The 27521-nt window shown below is 58.3% G+C and overlaps 1 protein-coding gene across 2 annotated transcripts; it reads left to right on the top strand.

The window, feature by feature from the left end:
- Positions 1 to 536: 536 nt before the first annotated feature.
- Positions 537 to 23075, top strand: HNF1B (HNF1 homeobox B). 2 transcript variants are annotated; one of them, XM_074160565.1, is made up of 9 exons: positions 537 to 874; positions 6224 to 6423; positions 7843 to 8029; positions 8472 to 8713; positions 16128 to 16291; positions 19139 to 19271; positions 19402 to 19593; positions 20273 to 20391; positions 23055 to 23075. In XM_074160565.1, exons 1-9 carry the CDS (start codon positions 537 to 539, stop codon positions 23073 to 23075), a joined length of 1596 nt encoding a protein of 531 aa, XP_074016666.1. The 2 variants fall into 2 exon arrangements, with proteins under 2 accessions (XP_074016666.1, XP_074016665.1); XM_074160564.1 differs by having other exon boundaries at positions 7765 to 8029.
- The last annotated feature ends 4446 nt before the right edge of the window (positions 23076 to 27521 follow it).

Raw genomic sequence — 27521 nt, 5'->3', positions numbered from 1 at the left:
GGGCACAGCCCCCGAGGGAGCCGAGCACGCTGTGGGGTTGCCACCCGGCCCCGGGGGGTGCGGGCAGCGGGGTGCCCAGGGCTGTCGGGGTGGTGCAGGACGGGCAAGCGTGTCCCCAGCCCCGGGCTGCGGCTGGCACCGGGAAGGCGGCCGCGCACCGACCCCCCCGACGGCAGCCGGGGCTCCACCGCTCGGGGCCGCCGTCCCGTCCCGTCCCGTCCCGTCCCTCCTCGCCGCTGCCCCCGCCGCTCCTCCCGCTCCTCCGGGGCCTCCCGGCGACCGCGGGCAAAGTCCGTTCCAGCGCGGGCGATAAGGGCCGGGGCGGGGGCGCGGGGGCCCGGGCGGCGGCCGGAGGAGAGGCCTGTCGGCGCTGATTTGCATAAGGCAAATATATGCCTAATGGAGGCGGTCATGGCTTGGTAGAGGGCGGCCCGCGCCCCGCAGCAGCCCGCCGGCCGGGGCGGAGCGGCAGCGGCCGGAGGGAGGGCGGGAGGCGCGGGGCGAGCGGCGGGGCCCGCCGCCGGCCCCCCGGGAGGATGGTGTCCCAGCTGAGCGCCCTGCAACGGGAGCTGCTGGGCGCCCTGCTCAGCTCCGGAGCCACCAAGGAAGGGCTTATCCGCGCCCTGGAGGACATGGTGCCCGCCGCCGGTTTCGGCGTCAAGCTGGAGAGCCTGCCGCTCTCCCCCGGCGGGCCGCCCGACGGCAAGGCCGCCTTCCCGCCGCTGGCCAACGGGCACGGGAAGGGCAAGCTGTCCGGCGACGAGGGCTCGGAGGACGGCGACGACTTCGACACGCCGCAGATCCTCCGCGAACTGCAGGCGCTCAACACGGAGGAGGCCGTGGAGCAGCGGGCCGAGGTGGACAGGATGATCAGGTACCGGCGGGCACCGGGACGGAACCGGGACGGGCACGGGACGGACCCCGCAGCGCACCGGAGGCCGTCCGCGGGCGCTCGGTCCGACGGCCCCGACCCCGAGCGCCCTGCCCGGGGGTCGTTCCCGGTGCGTCCTACCCGGTGGCGGGTCCCAACGCTCCCTGACCGCCCGGCGGTCAACCCCGGTGGCGGGTCCCGACGCTCCCTGCCCGGCGCGTCCTTCCCGGCGGCGGGTCCCGGTTTTCCCCGCCCGCCCCGTCGTTAATCCCGGGTGGCGGGTCCCGGTGCTCCCTGTCCGGTGTGTCCGACCCGGTGGCGGGTCCCGGTTCTCCCTGCCTGCCCCGCCGTTATTCCCGGTGCTCCCCGCCCAGTGTACGCTGCCCGGTCCCCGGTGCTCCCCGCCTGCCCCGCGGTTAGTCCCGGTGGCGGGTCCCGGTGCGCCCTGTCCCGGCGGGGCTGTGCCGCGGTCCCGGCGGTGGCGGGGAGCCGGGCGGGTTGGAAGCCCCCTGCGGGCAGGGAGCGGGGCCGGGGCCGGGGCCGGGGTAGGGCAGGCCGGAGCCCGCCGGCCGCGTCCTCCCGCCCCGTCGGGTGCTGCCAACCCGCCCGTCGCGGCGGGACCGGGGGTGCCGGGGCCGTGGAGGCTCGGACCGGCCGCCGGCTCCGTCCCTCCGCCCTCCCTCCGCGCCGGGAGATAAAACATAAACTGCTACACGTGGAGCCCGGGGTGTTATTAATTTATTTCTATAAATCATCAACAGAAAGATACACAAAGGGACGCGATTAGGGCGAGCGGAGCGGCGGGTTATTCATTGCCGAGGTTGTAAAGCGGCCGGGGAGGGGGGGAAGGAGGAAACCCCCAAAGGCGGCGGGTTGGGCTCCCGCCCGTCCCGGGGATGCGGCTCTGGGCCGGTCCCGGCCGTGCCGCGCCGCCGGGATCGGAGCCGCCGTCGGGGCGCGGTGGAGCAGCCCCGGGCACCGCGGGCTCCGCGGGCGGCATCGGCTCCCCTTCTCCGTGCCCCGGGGCCGCCGCCGACGCTTCTCCCGTAGCCGGGAGCGCCGGAGGCTCTCCCCGACGGTGCACCCGGTGGGGAGCCCCGCGGGAGCATCCCTGCGTGCAGCGAGGGCACATCTGTGTGTCCCCCCCACCTCGTACTGCAGTTTTCATACCGGTCTTGACGCCCCAGTGGCACCCTGAGTGTGGCACCGATTCTGCCCGCCGGCTTCAGCCCCCGCTGTGTGCCTGTACCCTCTGCCAGCCGTGGTTCTTGTCCCCTAACAGCTGCGGCGTGGGGATGGGGACGCTGCCATGGCCGGTGCGGTCGGCTCCAGGCTTGCCCCGGTACCAGCAGGACAGACGGTGCTTTTTGGGAACGGGGCTGGGTGGAGGCACCAGTGCCTTCCAAGGGGCTCGGCTGGGACACACTGGGCGCTAAAGAGGCTCCATGCGAGGGAGAAACCATTGTAGGCCTCCTCCGCTGGGTTCCCACCATAGCCCCGTGCTCTGCACCTCTGGGTGCTCCTGCCTGTCCCCAGTGCCCCCCGCTTGCTGGCTGCCTCCGTCCCTGGGGTGCCCGGGGTGGCAGTGGGGGTGCAGAGGAGGCTCGGCCCCGGGATCGCCGCGCTCCCACAGGTGTTTCTGTGCAAAGTTTGCCTTTGGTGCAAACAAGAGCAGGCACATGTCCCCGAGGAGCCTTTGCAAAGAGCTCGTGTTTGCTCTAAGAGAGCCCTTTGTACTTGGAGAGGGAGCCAGGTAGGGGAGTCGGGAACCATTTATTGCCACCACGCACGGGGGCTAAACCCCCTCTGCGCCCGCTCCCCCGGCGTCAGCAGCCTGACCCCGGGACTTGCTCAGTCTCGGGCTGTTCCTGCGTCCCTGGGGGTGCTCAGCTCCACGGTGGGGGCCGTGGTGTGGGCTTGGCCACCCACCTACGCCATGGACACGGGCAGGAGTTGCCCGTCACGGTGCCGTGGTCCCGAACGGTTCACCCTGGCCATAGCCCCTCGGCCGGCAGCGCCTTCCCGTGGGCCCACTCATGGCACCCAAAGGTGTTGGTGGGAGAGCAGAGAGCGCCCCGACACCGGCGCGGCTGTTTCTGGCAGAGCCCAGCCGAAGGGATGCCGGCGGCACCCAGAGCCCAGCTCCAGGGCGAGACGCCCCGTGGCTCCCTCCCTGCCCCGTCCCACTCGCCGGAGCTCGCCCAGGCCACGCTCGGGCAAATAATCTATTTATTTGCGCACAGATCCCATGGGGCTGGGGGCTGGGGGAATGCCATCCGGCCGGAGATGCCCCAAAACCGCTGGGAAAGGTGTGGGGGGCGGCGGGTGCAGCACACCTCCCCGCGCCGATTCCCTGTGTGCACAGGGAGATGCAGATTAGATAGATCATTTCTGTTGGGAGCTGGGTTTATAATCCATCCGTATAAATTCTTGGCATATTTCTCCGGGAGATGTGGAGTGTATTTACCTGTTTTTAAGGCTGACAAAGGGGGTGAGTGGGTCCGGGAATCCCTCCGGGGAGAGGGACGGGCTTTGCCCCCCACCTGTGCGTGAGGCTGGGTGGGAAATGCCCTCTTCTCGGTCGGCGTTGGTGGCTGGGCTTCATTTGGGTTAATTTTGTGCAAGAAAAAAACACCTTTCCGTGATTTCGGTGGAGAAGGACTGCAGAGTGAGGGCTATAAACTGGTTTTCCAGTATTACAAAGCACTCCTGGGTTGGGTTGGGGTTTTTTTGTTGTTTTTTTTTTTTCATGTAAAGTCTTGGTGAAGATCGGACAATTAATGGGTTTTTCATTTTGGTGACAGAACCAAAAAAAATGTGCTTGTGTTGAATCGAAAGGTTTTCCTCTCTGGCTTTTTAGGTTAACAGAAAAAAAAAGGCCAAACAAACACTCAAAGGTTTCATTTTGGGTCAAGTCCAAACATTTTGTTTAACATGAAACAAAATGTTTGGGTTTGGTTTCAGGTTGTTTAACCCTTTTGAATACGGTCAAGTTGGTTTGTAAGGAAAAAATCACTGCTCAGAAATTAAGAGCCGAATAATTGCTTTGAAAGTGTAAGTGTGAAACGCGCTGGAAATATCAAGGTGAAGCCTTTCTTTAAATAATAAAATGGAGGGAAACTCGGGGATTTATTTTTTTTTCCTAATTCTCACGTATTTTTTCCAGCCAAAATGCTGCCAGATTTTATTTAAATTCAGAAATCACGTCTGTAACCCCCGAGTCGCTTGTTTGACTTTGTGCTCTGCCGCCGTGGCTCCTGATTTAACTCCGGGAAAACCATGCCCTTGGCTCAGTTGTGAACCAAACTGCTGTTAGAAACCATACTGAGCTCTGTTCCATTAACTTATTATTAATCAGTAATTAGTCGGATGGGTTAGGTGACACGAACCTCCCCGTGACAAAAGTCGGTGAGCCCCTCGGCGCGGGCACGGCGGCCGGCGGGCTTTGGAGCAGAGCTGCGGTGGAAGGACGTTCTCTTCCCATCCTTCTTGTTGGTTCCCACCTTCTCCTGGGGCAGCACCAAGACCCGAGAGCCCCCAAGCCCCCTGTGCCACAACGTCCCCACCGGCTTCTGTTGCCAAGACCTGGCAGAGCAGTGTCCCCGCTGCTGTGGGCACCCGCGGGGGCTGCTGAGCCGATGACCCGGCCACACGGTGCCATGCGTTTTGGGGACAGGAGTGAGCTTTTCTGTTCACACCGTGTTCAACCCGGCCAGGGGTCCGGGCTGTTGGGAAAACGGGAGTCAGCGTGTCCGTGCCGTGCGACCACTGCCATAGAGAGGACACCGTCTACACGGTGGGGTTCCCCTCCCCGGAGGATGCAGGATTTGGGGACAGGGACAACGTCCCTCGGGAGGCTCCATGCCCTCCTTCCCAGGGTGTGACAAAGCCCCCGCCGCCGTCAGCAGGCTGGCCCTGCTCGGGTACTTTTGCTTTGGATCCAACCAGCTTTGTTTTCACGCTGCCTTCAGGACAAAAAGTAAGAAATCTACTTGTTGTTCGGTATTTTTTTCCTGTGACAAGTTGAAGGATCCAAAATAAGTGATGAATTGGGAAAGCAGCCGGACGGTTATTCCAAGCGCAGCGTTAGCGTGTGGCATTATTCGAGTGCATGACTGTGACCAGGCTCGGGCTCCACATCGATTTTTCAGCGTTAAAGCACTTCCTTTTGGTCCGGCATCCTCCCGTAGAGCAGGATAAACCCGGGGTGGTGAATAGAGCGGAGGTGTGTCGGCCTGACCCTCTGCTGTCGCGTGGTGCTTTCGTTAGAGCTAAATAACACAGACAGCGTTTTGATTTTTGGCTGCAATTTTATTTATTCCCTACACGGGTGTCAGCTACCCCAAGGACACCAAAGTAACGTGGATTTAGGAAAGGCTCATTTTACGCCTGGATCTCGCAGGAGCCAAATTTGAGTGTTCCTAAAAATACTCAAGAATGACTTAAAAATTACGGGAGGGGAGGTTGGTTTTGGTTTTTTCCGTTCCGGGAGTTGCCTGTGTTTGTGTGCCTGGTTTGACCTTCGCTTCTCAGCCTTCTGCGTGTGGCCCGTGCGTGCGCTTTGCCGTTGTGGGAGCGTGGAAATAGGGTCTCTTTTAAATGAATATTGAGATTTTTAGATAATTAGGGACCGGAAGGGAGAAGGTAAAGCAGCAAGGGTGGCGGGTGGGGTTTGGTAGCCGTGCGGGGGTCCCCGCTAGCCAGCAGCAAGCCTGCGGCCATGGGGCGCTGTGTGGGTACTGCACCCGGGAGCGGGGCAGGAAGAGCATCCTTGACACCTCCAGAGGAGAGATTTCTCTTTCTTCAGAGGAACATCCATATGGGCTTCCTGTATCCATACGTGTGTGTGTTTGTGTATCCCATCCTGTGTGTGTATCTTCAAAGGGAGAAATTGCAGTGACCGTAATTGCAGTGAACGGCAGCAGTTAATGGATGGGCTGCATTTAGAATAGAATAGAATAGAATAGAATAGAATAGAATAGAATAGATTTCTCCTTGAAGGATCTGAAGGTGCTTTACCAGCATTAATGAGACCTGGTTGTGCCCCCGTCAGGACACTGGGATCCTCTTTACTTTTCCTTCCCTGGGTGACCAGCCTGGTGGGCATCCCTGGGGTGGCCGTGGCACCCTGTGAGCCCCCATGGCACCAGCCCCTGTCTCCTGGGGGCAGGACGGGGCTGTTTTGGGGGGCCGGGATGGCAGTTGGGGAAGGATGCGTGCTCAAGGGATCTTGTGCCCTCCTGAAACAGGCTTTAGAATAATAATAAGGGTTTTCCATCATGGGAAGAAGCCAATACTGGGTTGCTTTTCCCCCCGCTGGGAGAGGTTAACCCTTCATTTCCCTCCCCACAGCGAGGACCCGTGGCGGGCGGCAAAGATGATCAAGGGGTACATGCAGCAGCACAACATCCCGCAGCGGGAGGTGGTGGACGTCACCGGCCTCAACCAGTCGCACCTCTCCCAGCACCTCAACAAGGGCACCCCCATGAAGACACAGAAAAGAGCCGCCCTCTACACGTGGTACGTCCGCAAGCAGCGGGAGATCCTCCGGCGTAAGTACCCGCACCAGCGCTCGCCCTTCGGGGCTGGGGGGGGCAAAGGGGGTCCCCGCGTCCCGGTCCTGCCTGCGGGGACCCGGCACATCCAGAGCAGGGTGAGGAGCAGCCCCCTGCCCTCTCCCCTGGCTTTGCCGCGGGCTGCCCAGCATCTTCCCCAAAATATTTTCACTAGTAAAATGAATTTAAGGAACTGGAAAGCTGGGCGAGAGCCCTTCTTGGTCACGGTAACGCTGTGCGAGTTCCCCCAGGCCCATCCACGCAGCCGAGTTTCTGCATATTTATATTCATTAAAGCTGGGAAAGGAATTAATGATTACACACCACCAGATGCCTTTCCCACCTCTGCCCCCTTTTTCTCTCTGTTTCTCGGAACTGCTCATTTTCTGCAACTACTTGCAAAAAAGAAAAAGTAAAGAGAGAGAAAAGAAAAAACTGTAAATTGCTCCTGTTCGTAGCGTGGTCTCGGGCAGCCCCTGCTATTTAAAATACAGATTATTTTGACCAAGTAACAAGCAACCCATCGCCCCCTGCCCCGGTTTGGTCCCATATTGCTCAAAGCAGCCCCATTTTCGGCCAAGGTGCAGGTTGGGGCACTGACACCCCCCTTACAAGGCCTCTGCTTCCCTCCACCTAAAGGATGTGATATCCAGTGGACGGGAAGCGCAGAAAAAGTTTCAGCACCAAATACCATTGCTTTGAAAACACACCTTGAGACGTAAGAGCAAACAGAGCCTGCTCCAGCCTTGCCCTGCGTTTCCCCCCTCGTCACAGGGGGAAAAGCCATTATAAAAAGAGGGAGAATTCCCCTGCAAAACTGAGAATAATAAAACCCTCCCATTAATCTCCCTTTACTGCCGCGGTGACAAGCGCCGGGTCTGGGGCAGGCTGTCGGGGAAGGTCACCCCTGGTGCCTGCCCGGGGACGGCGTCCCACGGCGCAGGGACGGGAGCGGGGGCCGGAGGGGAGCTCTGGGCGAGCAGCGAGAGGCAGCCTCTCGGGGGGCTGCGCAGGGGCCCTGCCCGGCTCCTGGCTTGCAAAAATCCTCCCGAAACAAGTGCACACCGGTAGAGACCCACTCCATGAATATGCATGCCCTGAGCATGCCTCCCCATTAAACACCGTCCCCAGGGATGGCAATAACTCCCGCACTGGCCTGCAAGGCTGTCCCCTTCCCCGGGGTGGGGGACAAGGAGCACCCGGCTTGTTCCAAAGTTTGCCGGGGCCGTGGGCTCGGGGCGGGGGGGGACGGGACACGGGTGGGGGGCCACCTCCGCGCGGGACGGTGACTCCGAGCAGCGGCTACAGGCCAGCTCACGTCTGCTCCTTTCTCTTTCAGAGTTCAACCAGACAGTCCAGGGTTGTGGAAATATGACAGACAAAAGCAGTCAGGATCAGCTGCTGTTTCTCTTTCCAGAGTTCAATCAGCAGAACCAGGGGGCTGCCCAGCTCGACGACGCCTGCTCCGAAACCCCCAGCAAGAAGATGCGCCGCAATCGGTTCAAGTGGGGGCCGGCCTCCCAGCAAATCTTGTACCAAGCCTACGACCGCCAAAAGAACCCCAGCAAGGAGGAGCGCGAGGCTCTGGTGGAGGAATGCAACAGGTAAAGGCTGCCCTGCGCCACCCGCCGCCTCCTCGCCCGCCCTGCAGCCTTTCTTCCAAAAACTGTATGCAATTCTGGGCTCCCAGCTTGCAATCCTGGCCACCGGATTGTCGCACGGCTTTGCTGAGCTGCTTGGTCTTTTTTTGCCATGTTTTCCCCGTGTGGGTGATGTCCTGGGCTGAGCGAGCTCTGTGCCGGGGCAGGGATGCTGCCGGGGTGTCCCGGGGATGCTGCAGCGTTACAGCAATGTCAGAGGGATGGGGGAATGGCTTTCGCAGCATGGATATAGTTGGAAAGAGCAGGCAGGCTTTGAGGAAGGGCTTCAGTGAGCCCAAATTCGCCTGTCCTCCCGCAGCCCCCTGCCTGGCGGTGCTGGCGGAGGTCCGTGTCCGTCCGTCCCCCAGCAACACCCTTGTTCCAACGTGTCCCCTTGCACACACAGGGCTGAGTGTCTGCAGCGAGGGGTGTCTCCCTCCAAGGCGCACGGGCTCGGCTCCAACCTGGTGACGGAGGTCCGCGTCTACAACTGGTTCGCCAACCGGCGGAAGGAGGAGGCTTTCCGCCAGAAGCTGGCCATGGACGCCTACAGCTCGGGCCAGCCCCCGCACAGCATGAACCTGCTGCTGTCCCACGGCTCCCCCCACCACAACCAGCCCAGCGCCTCGCCCCCCAGCAAAATGCCAGGTAAGCCCTCGCTGAGGGTGCTCGGGCGGTGGCGTGGAGCAACTGCAGTGCTGGTTCCCATTTCTGCTGGGGATTGGGGTGCCGAGCCCTCGGGGATGTGCATGGGTAGCCTTGATGGGGGGGGATGATGGTCACCCTGGTCCCCGCTGCAGCCTCGACGAGTGATGGTGGGCAAGTGAGAGGAGCAAGCGCTGTTGATGCAGAGTTATGGCCGGGTGAGCCACGTGTCAGGGGCTGGATTTCTGTCCCGCCCTGGATAAATGGGCATTTGCTTGGTTGGTTTAATTCACCAGAGTTTCCGTGGGCTGGGCAGGGGAAGGCTGTGCCCGACAGGGCGGGAGGCGGGATGCAGGATGCTCTGCGCCTGACCTATGGATGCTGGGGCCTCGGGATGCAGCCCACTGGTGAGCACTGGTTTTGGAGAGGGGGTGTACAGGCGATGCTGCAAAGCCATGACAGCGTGTCCCCGTGCCGGAGCAGAAGAAAGAGGATGAAGAAAGCTGCTCGGGGTGGGGGGTTACAGGCCTCACCCCAATCTCCACCTCTCCACACCACGCTCCGTCTCTGTTCATAGCAGGAAGCCAACTCGGGAGAGCAGACCCGCTGAAAACTCCTGGGGGATTTAAGCAGGAGATAACACCGCCAGGGAGGGGGCTGCCTGCCTGGGGAGGCTAATCAGGGTGGGTGGGGGCAGCACGGTGTGGGGTGAGAGGCATTGTCGGGAGAACAATCCTCATTGTCCCCCTCCCTGCCCTCTGCAGCCAACATGCCATCCCCCGGCTGCGCCCCCCGCGTCCCCCCTCGGCCACGGCACCGGCACTGGCACAGCCCGGCCGGGGAGGCTAAAACCAGCCGCCTCTTGGAAATGACCCTGCCTGGGTCGTTACACACACCCAGCTTGTTACAAAGGCAAATTAAAAGAAATCCATGTGGCGGAGAGTCCCTGTGGGAAGGGCAAGGTGCCTGGGGAGAGGAAGCTGAGAGCTGGGGACGGTGCCAGTCCATGGCTGGACACTGGTCCTTGGGTGATAGCGAGCAAGGTCAGCCCCCCGAGTGGTACCCAGGGGATGCAGCAGCCCCGGGTGGGTGCGCAGCATCCGACCCAGCTCCCACCCCTGGGAGGGACAGGCAGCATCCCACCCACTCCCGGGTACCGCTCTCCCCGCAGGGCCGGCCGGCGGTGACCAAAATGTGACCCTGCCCCAGGAATGCCCCGCACAATGGCGGGGACAGGGAGGACGTTTGCCCTCCTGTCACCGGCTGATTGCTTACAAGGTGCCCTACAAGCACATTGTCAGCAAAATCAGCTGTTTTCAGTGTCGGCTGGCGGGCTTTACAATACCCCACCAGCATGCAGCCCCGCGTTGTCATGGCGTTGTCCCCCCCGTGCATGCTTAATTGACAATTAAGCTGGGGCTTTGAACGAACCCCGCTGCCTTTGATGTGCCCCCGTCCTGCCAGCGCGCATGCAGGCACCCCGCGAGAGCCTTTGTTTTCTTCTATTAGGGGACGGCAATTACTGTAACCGCGGGCATTTATCTGGGGGCTGGAGGGCCGTTAAGTCCCAGCCTTTATTTTCCCGTCGGAGCAGTGGCCAGCAGGAGCCGGCCGTGGCTATAGGGCCGATGACAGCCCATTCGGAGGGGCTTTTGAGCCGGGCAGGAGTGATGGCCGCGGTGGCGGCGAAGGGCCCCTCCGGAGGGGTCAGGAGGGCTCGGCCGCGGGAATTTGTCGGTGGCCAGTGCTCATATCCATTGGCCTTGCTGAGGAGGAGGAGATGGGAACGGCGAGGGCCGCCATAGGGTTTTAGGGCTGGACTGGGGGCAATAGGCAGGGATGGAACTCAGCCATGACTGCTTTGGGATCACTTGGACCATCACTTGGTCCAGCAGGCTTGCAGCTCCCAAAGCATCGCTGGGTCCGTCACAGCTTAAACCTCCTCCAAGAGATATTTGGGGACCCACTGGCTCGGTGGGGCACAGGACAGTGCTGTGGGGCCATCCCCTCTGCCTGGGTGACCCCATCCGAGGCCGGCCGTGCTGGGATTTGAACTGCCCTTGCACCGCGTGCGGCGGCGTCTGGAGCGCTCAATGCCTTAACAGCTTAATGACGGCGCTGGGACACTGCCCGCATCCTACCCCGTCCCCCCCGTGATGTCCCCCGGCAGGAAACGATAGGGCTGGCGGCATGGGGCAGCTGCAAAATTGCTCCTGTGCCCACAGACAAAGAGGGATCACCAACTCCTCGGGACGTCAATGGGGTCTTGCGAAAGGGCGGAATGACGGCCGGGCAGGGATAAGAGCTGTAAAAGTCAAACATCCTCCCGGCCTCTTCTCGGGGACCCATCTGTCAAGCCTCAAGCTGTAGTTTTTAACTATTTGGAGGTAAATACTTAAATCCTATCACCTATCTCGGAGGCTTCTCTCAGACTCTGGACTTTTCCCTTCCTATGGGGTATTATCAGCGATCTTGGTTCCCTGTTTGATTTGAAGGTCACTCGGGGCTTTATCTCGGTGCCATGCCGTAGACTCTGGCTTATGCCATTTTTATCTTCAAGAGCCCTGAAGACAATCAGTGCATTGATGAGATTAGGTGACGCACCGCCCTGCTCACCAGCTGCACCCCCCCCTCCCTCCGTCTCCCTCCCTGCATACAAAGGGCCGGCCGGCGCCCGTCGGACCCCGCAAAGCCCCTTCCCCATAGCCGGGGGTCACAGCATCCCCTCCAGCCTGTCCTGGGGGGTCCTTTACTGAAAAGTGGTCGAGGAATCCGTCCATCCGTCCGTCCATCCAGCAGTGCCTACGCTGTGATATCAGAGTATCCGAGCAATCATGTATACACACATATAAACATATTTATATGAATGTGCATTATTTATATATATATTTTTAGATATCTCTATAGATGTAGATAACAAACATAAAAATAAGTCGGTACCATTCCTGAGATTCATCTCCCCTGAGATGAATTGCCCCAAAGGGCAATTGAAGCATGTTAACTTTTTCTTAAAGAAGAGCCTGACAATAAACCCTCGGTCCAGAGGTTCTTCGGTTTCTATCTGGATCCTCCGCGTTGCTCCCTGGGGTAGGTGTTGGTTCTGATTGCGGACCCGGTGCCCACGGTTGTAATATTTTACTGTTGGGCGCATTGTGGGGCTCGGTGGGTACAGTGCGCTGTTAGGAGCTTTTCCCTGGTTTTATGGGGGGTAATTAGAACTTTATGACAGCAGCAAAATGGGAGGGTCCAGTCCCCATAAACAGGTTTATAATGGATGTAAACTATGCACCTCTGTAACTTAGCAAAATTAACACTTTAGGGACAATTTGAGTGGCAGCCCAAAAATCAGAGCTGCCCTCGGCGCTGCCCGGACCTTGGCGGGCGAGTGTGAAACGGTCCCGTCACCGACCCGGCTGCTTCTCTGGTGTCGGTAGGCGCAGCATCGCTGAGCCCAGCCTGACCCCAAAAATGACACTTGCCCTTTCTCGCCCCGCTGCTGGGCTCCCGGTCCACACCGGCGGCTGCGTCCCCGCGGCTCGGGCTGAATCCCCGTCACCACCTCAGTCATCGGGGACCCGGGGCGTAGTTTTGGCGTTGGGCATCGCTGGTGATTTGCAGGGTGTTTGCGAGGCTCCGTGCGGGCGAGCAGCAGGTCGAGATGTGCCGTGCCGTGCCTGCGGGGGCTCCCCGTTTAAAAGTACAGTGAGTTTTCTCTTTTTTAAAAAGTACAATTTAATCCTGTCAATATGGCTTAAAGCAGATGAGAGCCGAGCTGCTTCACTGCTTTTACCTCCCAAAGACACAAGGCTGGTGTGTGCCTAGAAAAAGGCACAATCCTGCCACGAAAACAGCAAAATTATTGATCGCTGCCCTAAAACCCCCCGCATTGCTCTCCCCAGCCCAAAATCCAGGTTGGGGGAATGGGTCTGGCACCCCTGAGGAGGCGGAGGGCGCTGCGGCTGGCTGCAGAAAGCCGTGGCCACATGGGACCCCCTGGATCCTGGGGGGGTGCGTGTCACACCGCCCGTCCCTGTCGGCTGAAACACAGGGTTAAGGCTGCGGGAGCCGGACCCTGCGGTTTGTCTGGGAGCCTGGGAAAGCAGTAAAACATTTCACGGGCAGTGCAGCTCGGGGGCCGCACAATGGCCGCGTCCCATAAACAGACTTTTATATTATGGCTGTAGCTCCAGTTAAAAAAAAAAAAAAAAGAAAAAAAAAAAGAAAAAAAAAAAAAGCCTTAACGAGGGCAGGCTCCGCGGCCAGGCCCCTTCCCGGTGATCCCCATCCAGGCTCCTCTCTCGGGCGGCTGCAGGGAGAGGCCGAGGAGGAATAAATCTCTTTGCACGGGCGCTGCTTCCAGCTGCGGCGGCGCAGGAGAGCGGTGGGAGAAGAGTCACGTTGGACTCCGATGGCCGTCCGAGCCCCTGCTCGTAAAGCTGGCACCACGGAGCCCCCCTTCGCTCCGGGAGGGAACCTTCCTGCCCCGGTGCAAACCACCGGAGCCGTTCCCATGCATCCACCCTGGCTGGTGGGGTCCCGTGGGGGGTCCCATGGTGGGGATGAGTGGTTGTGCCGCCAGGGGATGGCTGGCTCCCGGGGCTTGGCACCCCCTGTGATGGCAGAGCCTGGGCTTGGGCTACCTGCCCTGCGGCAGAGTGCCACGTCCTGGTGTTGAGCGTAACGAGGTCCTATTACTGTGACAGATAAAAGCCCAAAAGCAGGAAAATGGGGGCCAGAAAGGCAGCTGATGATGAGTAGTGTGCACTTGGGGGCAGCCTGGAAGAAAGCCTGAGGGTGGCTGTTGCCCAGGTGGATGCTTTAGGCTGGGCTGGAGCTGGCCGTGTTCGCTGGGAACAGGGAGCTCGGAGGAAAAGTACCCACCGGCATCAGGGGAGCTCTGTTATAGCAGTGAAAATAGCAACAGCAATAACACCTGGTGATGTTTTCCCCATATTAATTATCTAATCTGCCCAAACCCAACCCAACTGCGAGGGCATATACATAACAATAATACCCATCCCATTCGAGGACTGGGAAAAACCCAAGAGAAGTTGGTGGCTCTCTAAAGGTCTGCAAAGTAGCTGTAGCAGAAGGCTTTTGCCCTGCCCAGCAAGGGGTTCCCGGGCAGATCCAGGTGCCCACGGGCTTTGGGGATGCAGTAGCAGTCAGCACAGCCCCTGAGTCTGTGGGAGAGGGTCATCAGGGGTCCTGGATGGTGGCACCGCTGCCACCGTCCCCAGAGCCTGACCTCGCACTCCTCAGGAGAGTTAATCTTCATCAAGACTCAGAGTCTTCAGCGGTTTTATCTAGAGACCCAAAATCTCAGTCCCCAGCCTATCTGAAAATCTCGGCATTGGTTATTGTTTCTCAAACAATAAAAGTCTTGTCCTTGAGATTGCAGGGAAAAGCTTGAAAATCAGCTTTTAACCTGTTTTAAAGGCAACTTCATGACTCTGGGTGTCTTGACTCATGAGTTACAAGCATCCTGGGTTGGGTATAGCATGATTTGTGGTTTAAACTGGATGGTGTTGGGTTTTTTTTTTTTTCCTTACTGAAAGCTTCACCGAACCCAAAAGAGATTGAAGATTGAGCAGAAACCCTGATTTCCTTTCCAGTAGGAGCAGCCTGTGCTCCTCGTCTATCTTTAAGATCGTGCTCAGAAGAAAGGGCTTTATTTTATCTCCCCTCCCATTGTTTAACCAGCGCTGCGGGATCTCGGGCCGGCAGCGGCTGAAGCACACTCTGCACGAGGCCGGGACCGCGGGGAAGAATGTGTGTGACAGTGCCCCGGTTGAGTAATGTTTACCCTGTTCACGGCAGGGACGTCCACTCGGGCCGGCAAATATCCACCTGCCAGAGGACATTCTTTTATTATCAGGGATAAAAGGGGTTTGCTGGGAAATGATCAGGAACCAGACATCGCGGGGAGATTCCTATCTGTGGGACGTGTTTAACCAGCTGATGGGGAAAATTCGGAGGGGGTTAAAGCGTGGCTTTGCTGTGGTTTTGGTGGAGGGCGCAGGTAGCCTTCTGCACTTTGGCAGATGCTTTGGGAGCTCGAGGAAAGCTCCCGGACTCCAGTTATCTTTTCTTTCCTTGATTCAGAGATTTTTAGAGTAGCCCTTAGAGCATCCTTCGCTGAGCCAGCCTTCATCAGCTCTTCCCCTCGGGCACCTGGGAGGAGGAGATCCTGAAATCCCAGGAGGAGGATCATTTACCTGGGTGGGTTTTAGCTGAGAAGCCACCAGCAACCTCCAGTGGTGGTCATTTTAGGGACGTGTCCCCAATACCGCTGTGCAGTGGCTGGGGATCACGGTGGACAATGCTCTTGGTGGTCTTGGTTGGGAAGTTGGGCTTTGCTGCCGTGGTTTTCTTTCCCAGGAGAGCTGTGGGCTGTCCATCTGTCCATCCATCCATCCACCGCTTCGATCCCAGGGCAGTTCAGTGAACCCGGCCGGGAGCACGGTGCCGGACTCCTCGTAATAAATGGCTTTTTGCCGTAGTCATCAAGGCAGCCTCGTAAAAGACGCTTTTGTTTCCCGTGGGTTTTCCTCGGTTAATTATTTGTGATCTGTAGATGCCTTTCCATGACACATGGCTGATCATATGGTTATCAGTGCAGGGTGTTTTAGCCAAATTAAATATATTTATATAGAAGACCTGTGCTGGAGCCAGATTTCCCTCCTCGGCAGTGGTGGGCTGTGGTCCGATTTGGAGGCTTGTGTGTATGTGTGTCTGGTCCTTCTGTCTTCCTGCAGCGATCTGTTAATCATACACTTGTCGAGAGGGGGTCGAGAGAGGAAATGGGATGCAGAAAGGCCCGAGGAACAAGCGAGAGCCGTCGCTGATGAGAGCTGGGCAGCCTCGGGCTGGCTGGGGGCTGCGAGGGGCCGGGCGAGACCCGCAGAGGGAAGAGCTGGAGGATGCGGAGTCGCTCCCTGCAGCTCAGGACGCTCGGGCCGGTGCCTGAGAGACACGGGGACACCGCGGGAATTGGCACGACGGGTGCAAAGTGTGCAAATTTAAGCACAAGGGATGGCGATGGGTGTCCAGGCTGTTGACCTGGATCAGGATCCCATGGGAGCAGCTCTTTCCACCCCGTGGCACTGGGGGGGGGGGCTGCAGCAGCATCCCTCACCGTAAACTCCTTGCTATAATTTCAGCAGATGGGCTTGGGGAGAAGCTGGGAAGCGGCACTGGAAGAGGGGACACGTTGTCCTGTGCTGTCCCTCCCGTTTACCCTTCAAAGGTGTCATTTAGGAGCTTGCACGCCTGTTTGCGTCCTCGTCCCGCGCACGCTGAGGGATCTGGGGAGGGTTTCCCTTTGCGGGGCAACTTTCAGAGGGGGTTGGCACGGCCAGGGCACTGCCACCAGGGTGCCCGTGGGTGATTCCAACGCCTTGGCGCTGTTTTGCAGGGGTCCGGTACAGCCAGGCGGCGAGCGGCGAGGCGGCATCCTCGGGGACCATCAGCCACCACAGCGGCGGTGCCATGGTCACCACCAGCCAGGCGGTCCTGCAGCAGGTCTCCCCGGCCGGCTTGGACCCGGGCCACGGTTTGCTCTCGCCCGACGGTAAAATGGTGAGTACACCTGGCCTATTGTGGCGGCGGCGCTGATAAGATAAGAGGGCCCAGCGGGCAAAGCAAACACGCTTTCCCCCGGGTTTCACACGCGGCCCGCCAGGAACAATGGGGCATTGTGGGGCTGGGGCCGCGGGGCGGGCGGGCGACCGTCCCCACCGCCCGCCTCAAAGGCGGCCCTCGCTCCCCGGCGGGCAACGGCGTGTTTTCCGAGCGCGGCCCATAAATCTGACAGGGCTTCACTCGGGATTTTATTGATTGCGTGCCTCGCCGACTGAATGCGCGCTGGGTGGATCTCTGTTTGTTTTCTCCTGCCGATGACACGGCTGTTGATAAAATGCTCATTTGGGGTTTTTTTTTGGTTTGGTTTTTTTTTTTTTTTTTGCCTAAACCCTCCCTAAGTTTGGAGTTTTGCTGGGGAAAGCGCTTTCCTGGCGAGCAGGGACCTTCTTGTCCCCAAGCATCACCCAGGGTGTCTAACCCAGAGCTCCTGCCTCTCCTTGTCCCCTTCCCCACGTGCTGGGGGCTCTGCCACAAGGACCTTACGGGACATCAGCATCCGCGCTGGGATGCCTGACACCTCCCCATGCCGGGTGCTGCAGGACCAGTGCAAAAAAGAGGTTGTAGATGCCAGGCTGGGGTGGGTTTCCAGTGCCCCAGTGCCCAGGCTGCTCCTGTGCGGGTGCCGGGCGGGCGCAGAGCCCTTCGTAGGGAAGCGGGAAGGAGTGAGGTGAGGAGGGGACACAGGGGACACGGGGCAGAGGGGGACGGGAGAGCAGGGCCATCCCTGGGGCAGGCTGGTGGAGGTTTGCGTGCGGCCGCCGCTCTTCCGGGAGGAGGTTTTTTTCTGCTGAAAGCGAAAGTCAAACATGGCACTGGGCGGCAGGGCCAAGCCCGCTCTTTCCTGGTTTTCACTTCCATTTTCGGAGGGCTGGCCGTGGCGTCGGTCTCCTCGCCAGGCTGGGTGGCTGCAGAGGGGCTCAGCATCCCCTCCCTCAGCTGTGGCACCATTTAATTTTGCCTTTCCTTCTGCTGCGCTCTGGCTCTCGAGAGTCTCCGTGCAGCCCCTCGGGCTCGGATGCTGACCCTGCAAAGCCCCTCCAAGCAGGGGGGGGGTATCACAGAGCTAAACCCCATTGCTCCCAGCACGCTCCCTCCACCCCAAACGCGCCCGTATGGCCCCAGGGGTGTGTTGAGCCTTATAATCCTCAGCCTTGAAGTCATAAAATGAGTCAGGAGCAAAGGCGGCGGCAGCACGCACCAAGTGCCCGGGGAGGGGGTCCCCGAGGACGAAGCGATGCAGAGCTCGGGGGCAGAGGAAGGAGCACAAGGAGGGACCCTGGGATGGGGCAGAGGGAGCTCGCTGTGGCCAGGCAGCACGGGAGAAAGCCATGTGGAAATGCAGTGGATTAAACTGGGAAAACAACCTGCCGAAGTGCAGTGGGCAGCAGCAAGAGGCCCTGAATTATCCCCCTCTGCACGGCACCATCAGGGACCGCTCGGGTCCACAGCAGCCTGTGCCTCTGCCAGCTTATCTCTGATCTTTAACAGGGCTAGCTAGTGCTTGCAAGTGATTTAATAAAAATATGCTGTAGGCTGTGGTTTCTAGTAAGTAAACATGTGCTTTTGATGCCCCACATGAAACCAAAAGCTGCCAAGGAAGTTTCTGCATCTGAAGGAATTGATTTTTTCAGGGACGAGTGTTATTGAGGCTGCAGAAAGTTTCAGCTGTTCGTTCTTTTGTGCTCCGGTGTTGCCCTCAGCCATGGTAGAGGGTCTCCCCCACGGGTCCAGTGTCCGGGGAGTCTTTTCCATTCACACAATCTCCAGAGGTGATTTTGGGTGCAGTGCTTCGGGTCAAAACCCCCCGTGAAAGGAGCTCGGGCTGCAGGCGAGCAGCGATGCACTTGCCGTGAGCTGTTTGACTTGTGCAGCCAAGTGTGGTGTAACCTGGCCTTGAAGAGACTTTGAAAGTGGAAAATACCGGATCAGGAAATACGAGTCACTCCTGGGCTTTGGAATTTATTGATGGATTTGTTTCAATTGCGACGGAGCTATCTCCGACTCACATGTGCAAAATAAACAAGGCGCTCGGACCGGTGTCCAGAAATGTCACACGAAGAGCCCCGAGGATGGCTCTGAATCGGGATGGACGTTGCTCAGTGCAAGAGGTCTAATTAGAGGGATTAGGAGAATGGGCAGCAATTAAAGAAATCAGGCACTTCGCCCCCCTTGTTTGTCCCGGTGACCCCTCTTGTCACACTCCAAGTGCCTTTGTGTGTCTGATCCCTAAACACTGACCTGAAATCCCAGGAACGGGCTCTGGCCAAGCACTGTCTCACCAGTATCCTGCCCTTCTGCAAAAGTGATGACTAGGATCATCCTTTCTGTCTACTTTCTGCCTTTTTTTTCTTTACCTTCCCAAGTTTATATTTCCCACTTTCCCCTACACGGTGAGAAGTTAATAAGTGTTGAGAGTCCTCAGCTGTCCCCGAGGCCAGGAGCTTGGACTTGGGGGACAAAATGGCAAAGGCTCGGGATGTGCCGTGTCCCGGCGCTGTGCTCCGGTGGAGCTGGGAGCCGGTGCCAGCAAAGTCCTTCCCTCCTGCTGCTGCTTCGCTATTTATTAACACGATGTCCCAGCCGGGGTCTGCAGCCCCGGGGCTGTGTGCGCTGAACTGAAGGTGCCCAGCGAGGCTGCAGCCTGCTCACCTCTCGGGAGGGGTTTTTCCTGACTCCCCCTCCTGCAGTCTCCCTGCTGAAGGGGGCAGGCGGCTGGGGAGGGGGCCGGGAACATCCCTTGGCTGTGTCTCTGATGGTGGTTTGTCCTGCTTTGCTCCTTGGCAGATCTCCGTGTCGGGGGGTGGGTTGCCCCCAGTGAGCACCCTGACCAACATCCACAGCCTGTCCCACCACAACCCGCAGCAGTCCCAGAACCTCATCATGACGCCGCTCTCGGGAGTCATGGCCATCGCACAGAGTAAGTGTCGTGCACCCTGGGCTCACCTCCATGTTCCACATGGAGCCCCGACTCCTGCGATGGGGAGGGGGACGTCCTGCCCGGTCACACCAGTGATGACGTCCCCGTTCTGCTCTCTCCCTCCTTCCAGGTCTGAACACCTCGCAGGCGCAGAGCGTACCCGTTATCAACAGCGTTGCCGGCAGCTTGGCAGCTCTACAGCCGGTCCAGTTCTCCCAGCAGCTCCACAGCTCACACCAGCAGCCGCTGATGCAGCAGTCACCCAGCCATATGACGCAGCAGCCTTTTATGGCCACCGTGACTCAGCTGCAGAACTCGCACAGTAAGGGCCCGGCCAGTAGCTGTGAAGGGAAGGGCCCAAAAAATGAATTCAGTTGGAAAATAAGCTTTTCCTCCCTCCCTGCTCTCCCCTGCCCAAGCTCGCACCCTTGGCTGGTGCCATTTTCCCAGGGGTACCAGCCGGTGCGGGGCTGTGAGCGGGATGGATGGTGGTGTGGGGTGGCTGCATCCCACCCCATCCTCTCCTTCTCCCGTGCTACATCTCCCCTACCACTGCCCCGTGCGTGGGATGCAGCCCTGCAGCCCCCACCAGCGTTTTGTACAAACTTTATTTTTCCTTCCGTGTCCTCATTGCTAAAACACGTGCTCTGGGGAAGGAGGTGGCCCGGCCTGTTGCGCTCCCTGCAAAGCAGACGCTTTCCCGCTGCGCCATCCGTCATCCCGGCCCCATCCCTGCAGAGGGGGTGCTACCTCTGGCGTCTGGTCCAGCCACAGCCCTTCAGTCCCCGCTGGTTTCCCTGGGGGAGCTGGTAGCTGAGAAAGCGATGGCTTAGATGCAGGAGGTGATTTCTTTCCGTGGCTCGTTTTATCTCATTGGTGTCCCCGTGGTGCTCCTTCCCACGCAGCGCCCCTGGGACCTGCCCTAACGCTGCTCTGCCCCGGCGCGAGGGCGGTGGGGTGGCTTTTCCCGTGACGGCTGCTTGTCTCCCTCCTCTCCGCAGTGTACGCACACAAGCAGGAGCCTCCCCAGTATTCCCACACCTCCCGCTTCCCCTCGGCGATGGTGGTGACGGATACCAGCAGCATCAGCACGCTGACCAATATGTCTTCCAGTAAGCAGGTAATGGTCAGGCAGAGGTGGCCGAGGGTGCGCAGGGGTGGGTGTGCGGAGGTGGAGAGGGGCTCTTTCTCCCCTGGAGACGGGGCTGGAGGAGGGTGTAGCAGATACCCCATATTGCACCCACCTGGGCAGCTGAGGACAAGCCTCAGGGCGCCGAGAACCCCATCCCAGCCCCTTCACGGGCACCCAAAAACCTGCCTGCAGATGGCAAACATGACGGGTGATGGTCCGACCGTGCGGGATGAGGACTTGTCTAACGCCTGGTGGTACCAACCAGGCCATGCTCATCCCTGGGACAACTTCATCAGAGTGGGAGCGTCCTCCTGGGCTTTCAAATTGGGCTGAGAAGGTCAGGAACAAGCAGGCTCTGCTGCCTTTGTGTCCGGGGGGAATCAACCCTGCTTGGAGTCGAGCGGAGGAGCCCGTAAACCTTTATCATCGTCCCGGTGCCGGGGCAGGTGTAAGGCAGGACTTATCCTGGTTCAAATCAGGTGTGCGAGGCCTTTCCCAGACAATAGTCCCTTTCTGAACGCCAGCTCTGGGGACTGTGGGAAATATGTGGCCCTTATTGATTGCTAGATAAATAAGAGAGAGCCTTGAACTTGCATTCAGATAAACTTTCTTACCGAGGTCTGACAGGGGAGAGGAAAAAAATGTCTGCAATGACCACAGAGTAAATATGGTGTGGGATTGCTGTGAGACCCCCCCCGGGGATGCCCGGCGGGGAGCAAAGGAAGGGGCTGGGGGCTGCAAAGGGGAGAAGCTGGGAGAGGGGCTGCCTGGGGGGGGCTGGGATTCTTGGGAAAGGGGTGACGAACACCACCGGGTCGAGCTCCTGCGCTTTGTAGGTGCTAGGGGGGTGACCATTTATCTGCCCCCGCGCATCTGGGTGCGGGAGGCGGTCAGGCACGGCCGCGCTCCTCGGCAGCACCATTTCCTCCGCACGGCTTTATCAGCCCATCTGGTGTTCGCTCAGCCCGAACTCCCCCTGATTAATCCTGCTCTCCCACCACGGGGCCGCCTTTGATGCCGGGCTGGCCCACGGGAGCCCTTGGGCACACAGGAAATGTCCCTGGCAGGGAGATAGCGCCCGGCCATCCCCGCTGCCCGGCTGCGATCACCCTACCTTGACGCGGTGCCGCCCCGGGGTGCTGGGGGCTCCCTGGGTTTTCCCCCTCCATCACGCTTTTGCAATTTTAATTAAAGCAGGAGGATGCCCCGCGGCTCAGGAGGGGGGTGGTGGGGCTGGGTCCATGGGTGCGAGGTGCCGAAGGGGTACGCACCCCCCCCATACGTGATAAACAAGCACGGGCTGGTCCTGCAAGTGCCGGGGGCAGGATCTGCTCCTGCTCTGTATGGGGGGCCAGGGGCCAGGCACTGGGGTGGTGTGTGTCCCCCCCCAGCACAGCCTCCCAGCCCCTTTTCCCACCAGCCATTTGACATCCAAGCTAAAGCTGCAAAAAACGTTATCCTTAAACATTGATTTATTTCTCCCCCCACCCAGTGGGTGCCCCTTTTGTTAGCAAGGGGTGCTACAGAGGTGGCGTGGGGGGGCCCCATAAATGCTGCTTACTCCCCAAAATGGCTCAAATGCCCAGATATTTATGCACAGTCCACACGAAACACCAAGCCTCGGCGGGGGGGAGCTGCGCTGCTGCTCCCGAGCAAACCCCTTTCTGCAGAGGAGAGGTGTCCTCATGCAAACATCCTCGTGCAAACATCCTCGTGCAAAAATCCTTGTGCAAAGCAAAGCCTCTGTCATTCCCCGACGGCTCTTCTGCACCCCACAGCCTCCATGCCAGACCCTGCAAACCCTCTCCATGGCAGAGCCCGGCTGCTCCCGGTCCTGCCGGCGGGGACGGAGGATGGAGGGATGTCCCTGGTCCCCCCCCCCGTGGCTGTCCCCTCGCAGCCCGATGCTGCGAATCCCTTATCAGATGTTGTTGTTTAGACCTGGAAGGGGCAAATACCTCCCGGTTCCTTTGACAACGCTTGAGGCCGAGCCACCATTTTTATGACGTTAGCAAACACCTGATAGCCCCGTCCCGTCCCTAATGACATGTCACGGGAGGCTCCTGGCGTCTCCTTATCTCCGCGTTACGATGTTTGCTGTGTGCTCCAGCCCACAAGGTCACCCGTGGCTCCTGGCCCCCCACTCCACCAGCTGACCCCCAGGTGTGGGGGACCCACCCCGAGGGATGGAGAAGGGGCTGCTGTGGTGGGATGGAGGCGGGGGCTGCTCAGCTCCTTCCCCGCAGGTGACAGCAGTGCAGGGGGACAGTGATGAGTGTCCCCCCCAGCCCCGCTCCCACCCAAGCACAAGCTCCCGTGCTCAGCCTCACGCCTGGCTGCTCTTGTCAGTGCTGCCGGGCTGCGTGGCACAATCTCTGCGACAGCCCGGGCACAAACAGGCCCTTTTTTTAAAATTATTATTATTTTTGGGAGGGGGTGGGTGGCACTATCTGGCTCGGAAAGTATTTTCCCACTGCCTCCCCCCTCGGGGGTGCTGGGGAGGGCTTGGGGCCAAGCACCACCAAGGTCCCGGGGTGGTGAGGGAGGTGATGCCTCTGAAGGCGTTGCAGTGGCCCCCAGAGAGCCCCCCGCGGTGCTGCCTTCGCCTCCCCCCTGCCCGCCGGTCACTGTGCCGCTCTCTCCCTCCCCAGTGTCCCCTGCAAGCCTGGTGATGCTCCACACCTCGCTGCTCTCGCGCGTAGCAACGGGATCTTATTTTCCACAACATCCCGCCGCTGTGACCCGCACCCCGAGCCCGGGGAACCGCCGGAGCGAAGCCCAGCGCCGCAGCGAGGAGCCCAGCAACCCGAAACGCAGCCGGAGGCTCAAGACCCCCCCCCCACCGGGGACAAGCCCGGAGCCGTGGGGTGCCCACCCGGGACCGTGCCTCTCCTTCCCTCCACGCAGTATTTCCAAGACGTGTCTTGGGGATTTTTTTTTTCTGAAGTATTTGCCTTCCAAGAGGTTGTTGGCTCTCCCGAGAAACTAGGAACAAGCTGTACTGGGGACTGGCAGAAGGGGAAGATGGATAATATTTAAGTTATACTCCTCCACCCGACGGACTGAGAGGGACTTGGGTCTGTTACTTGGCGTTTGGAAGGAGGAATTGCATGTGCTGTTGAACTGAGCCAATTAAACTGTAAATATAGGTACAGTCTGCTCCATCCTCACCCTTCCCCACTCTTATACATAGAGATTTATATAAAAGAAGTAAATTTTGTCCAATGGATGTAAACTACTGTAATTAAGTGCAATTCCCCCATCTGTATATATTGTTCCCAAATCTCTTCTCTTTATCCCTTTTTTTTTTTTTTTTTTTTTGGTAAAGGTCAGAGCTGAGGGTGGGTTTGGTTTTGTATTTCTCTTCTTCCTTTAAATGAGTTAATTCCCAAGGAAAGACCTGGGCTTACGCAAGGACGTGGGTCAGGCAGCACCGGTCTCTGCTCTATGGGGGGACAGGCAGACGTGTGTCCTTTGCACAGTGACATCCCGCGGGAAGGAAGGGCATGGGGTGAGCCAAGAGGAGCCCTGGCAGGACCTGGATGGTCTGCCTGGGGACAACTGCCACTACGGAGCTCTCCAGGGACTCTTCTGCTTTTGGGGACTCTGAGATGGACCATGGTGGCGTGGGGAAGCGTCACCAGCCCGGTCGACACATCCAGACCACTGGGAAGCACCCGGCATCAGCAGTTTTCAGGTGAGCCTGTAGCATTTGCTGCTACAGAGGTGAATGAGGCGGCAAGAAATTCTGGTGGGATCTTCCTCAAGTGGGGTTCAGAGACTGTCTCCCTGTTCTTCTCTACTTGGGTGCAGAAGGGCCTGGGTGCCCAGTTACTGCCTTGTCTCTTGACCAGTTAACAGCCAGTACGGGTGGCTTATTTTTCCGCCATCAGCAGGTTGTGATGAGCCTTGTTGGCTCCACCCTTACCAATAAACACAGTGCTCTTGTCCTCGTGGTGTCACCTCCAAGCTGTGGATGGATGGATGGGTGCCGGGCTGTGATGTGGACACGCTGGTCCATGGTCCCCTGCCTGGTCTCACCTGATGGCGGCTCTTGGAGGAAAACATCTCCAGCTTGTGAGTGAGCCCACCTCTGCGGTGAGGACACATCCCAGCTGAGGACACCGGGCTCCACACCCACCCTCCAGAGCCCTGAAGAGCTTTAGGTGCCCAGATCCCACCTCCCAAAGTTGTGGGAGCTGCGAAAGGCACCGTCTCCCTTCCCCTGAGACACCTCCGTACCTGCTCCCCTTTCTGAATGGATCTCACGCTCCCCACTTGTGCAAATTTGTCTTGAATTTTGCAGCCTGTGCCACCTGCTGAGGGATTTAGAGGGGTGGAGAGCAGTAGAGGTGCCCGTGGACAGATGACCACTGCTAAAAAGAAAAAACACGGGATGCTTTATTTGGGGCAAGAAAGGCTCTTTTGCTCTGTGTTTGTACAATGTCTGGCACGGTGGGACCCTAACCCTTGCTGGGGACGATAGGAGTTGCCCTACGGTGAATAAAGACATCATGAATTGGAGACCAATATTCAGAATGACATTTAATTTAATGTATACCATAATTAAATACCGTTTCTTCTGAGTCATTGCTGCCATGTGGTCTGTAAATTCCCCAGTCCTCCTCTGCCGGTGCTCCGGCCGGGACGCAGGCTGGTGGCAGTGACCCGTCCCTGCTGTCCCCTGCAATTCTGATCCAGGTTTCCACCTGCCTCAACGTGGTGAGTCAAGTGTTTCACGTGAAGCCCCAGGTACCAGCCAAAACTCGCAAGAGGCTCTAGGAGGTTGGGAGAGCGTGTCCTCACCCTCCTAATGATGCCCTAATGATGTTGCCCTCAGTCCAGCAGAGTTTATTCCTCTTCCCCCACTAACTTTAGCAGCTGAGTGTTAAGCAAACCAATTAGGAGCTGAGTGCCAAAGCCAAACCCCATCCGTTTTGGCTACGGAGCCCGTAGGTCGCTGAAGCACGAGGGGGAGGCGGGAGGGTGCACGGTGGTCACTGTAAAGCTTTTGAAGATCTTTGATTGCAAAGAGCTGAGTGACTGAGAGCACATCAGTAGGAAAGAGTGGTTCTTCTGAAGATGCAGTGCAAGGGCTTTGGTTTCAGTCACCTTCAAAATCGCCTTGTTTTGTCTTGGCACCCATTTTTTTTTTCCATAAAAATTGCTGTGGGAAAAGCTTTCAGAGCAGCAATCTGTTGCTCACTGTTGTAGCCGGAGCAGGACACCCTGACAAAAACCTTCCCACAGAGTTTTTTTGCTTCTGTGAATTTTAGCTCCCCCAGACAAAAAAGGGAAGCACAGAAGCTGGAAGAGGACGGGAGGCATGTAGACTGCTCAGTCCCTTTTAGCAAAGTTTGAAGAGAAAAGACGCACGTTTTATCCTGGGATCCCCTTTGCACCTTCCTGCTCAGCAAGTCCCTTTCAACACACCTGAGTGCCAGGCTGAGCCCTTTTCAAATTCTGCTCCGAAATGCTGCATTCCTACCAGTCAGGGTGGAAATTACTTGGATTCTTCTACTTATGCCGACTGTGTTTTGCTCCGTGAGTGGCTCATTAAGCTAAACGGGCTAAGCTTTCCCCAGCTGATGCACATCCAACATCAGGTTGAATTGCTCCTGCAGAGGAATGGGAAATCCAGTGGGAAGCAGGGGGGCAGAAAGGGGTACTAGAAAACCTGCTGTATCTGAGCTGATATTTCAGGGGGATTGGTACCTTCTGGGGCTTGATTTCTGCACCAGTTTCAAGATGGACACAGGCTGAGAGGTTTGGGGTGTGAAAACTATGTGTAAAGCACCCTTTGGTAAGCGCTCTGGTATCAGCGCTCCTCTCCAGAAAGCCCCACGGAGAAGGTAAGTGAAAACTTTGGGGAAAGAAGGCTCTGAGATGCAACCCCACCAGAGAGGGATCTGGAGAGGGAAGGGGTCACTGAGCCAAAAAACTGGGAAAAAAGGGCACAGGACACATCCGAAAAAAAGACACAGATGGAGAAGGCGACTGTCATGGAGTAAAGAGTGTATGTGACAGAGCAGGCAGGATAAAGTCAACAATATGAGTAGAACAAATGATTAAGAACAGAGAGTATTTACCCAAGAGGCGTGAATTTATGAAGTTGCCAAACAGCTCATTGTGTGCTGTCACCCGCCCCAGGCAGCAGGAGATGAGAAAGCAGAAATTGCAACTGGTTGCTAGAGGATGCTGTGGATGGTGCACATCCCAACATCTTCTGGGGAGAAAGGGTCCCCTGGTTTGGATTTAACCTCTCTCTGAGGAAACCTTTCTGCCCAGGGAAATACCATCCACAACTGGTTTCTTGAGCAGCCTCTGCAGCAGCTGGGGCTGGGGCCACCCTTCAGTTTGTGATGGAGAAGCACTGGGTGGGGACTTTCCTCCCGTAGATGCCCAGGTTGTCTCGTTATGTTGTTGGAAAATATGATGTGATGTTAAATGAGGCTCCTGGAAGATGTATCTTTTGTCTCCCTGTTGGGCATGTGGTGTTTGACCATGATGCAGTTGTTATGGAGCAAAGCAAGTAGTAGAAACACGACAAAGTTCATTTATGGCCAATACAGTTTTATGGGGCTGGGTAATTATTTTACAGTCCAAAGCAGTTCACGAGGGAATTCCTTGCACAAGAGGATCCGCAGGCTGCCATGAGGCTTTATCAGTTGCTCTTCATAACTGCAGCTTCCTTTGTGCAGAGTGCAGGGACACTGCTGCGTTTAATTGGAAGTGCAGGTGTGGGTGCAAAGGGAAAATCCCTAAAATCCCAGCGTTACTGAGGCCAGGGGGTAACACCCAGGGTCAGGGCTGTCGTGGCTCTCTGCAATGCGAGGACCCGCTCTCTCCAGGGTGTTATCACACAAAGCTCACTGTGTTTTGGTGCTCTTTCCTTGACCGGGATGCAGAGGTTGTGGGGCAGGAGAAGGGCACAGGGAAGCCCCGAGAGGCGCAAAGGTGGGATGCGGGAGGGCTGGGCAGGAGCATCCCCTCTCCTTTACCTCCGGAGGAGAGCACAGCCTGGTGAAACCAACCTGGATGGGTTCACTGGGTCACATCCAGGTTAGTGCCACCCTCGGTGCCTGCCCAAGGGCCACGATAAGGCTTTATCAGACTAT

The sequence above is a fragment of the Numenius arquata genome, chromosome 18 (genome assembly GCF_964106895.1).
Source record: "Numenius arquata chromosome 18, bNumArq3.hap1.1, whole genome shotgun sequence".
NCBI classification, from domain to species: Eukaryota; Metazoa; Chordata; class Aves; order Charadriiformes; family Scolopacidae; genus Numenius; species Numenius arquata.
The sequence above is the reverse complement of the archived record's forward strand: the minus strand, read 5'-3'. Positions and strand labels throughout refer to the sequence as shown.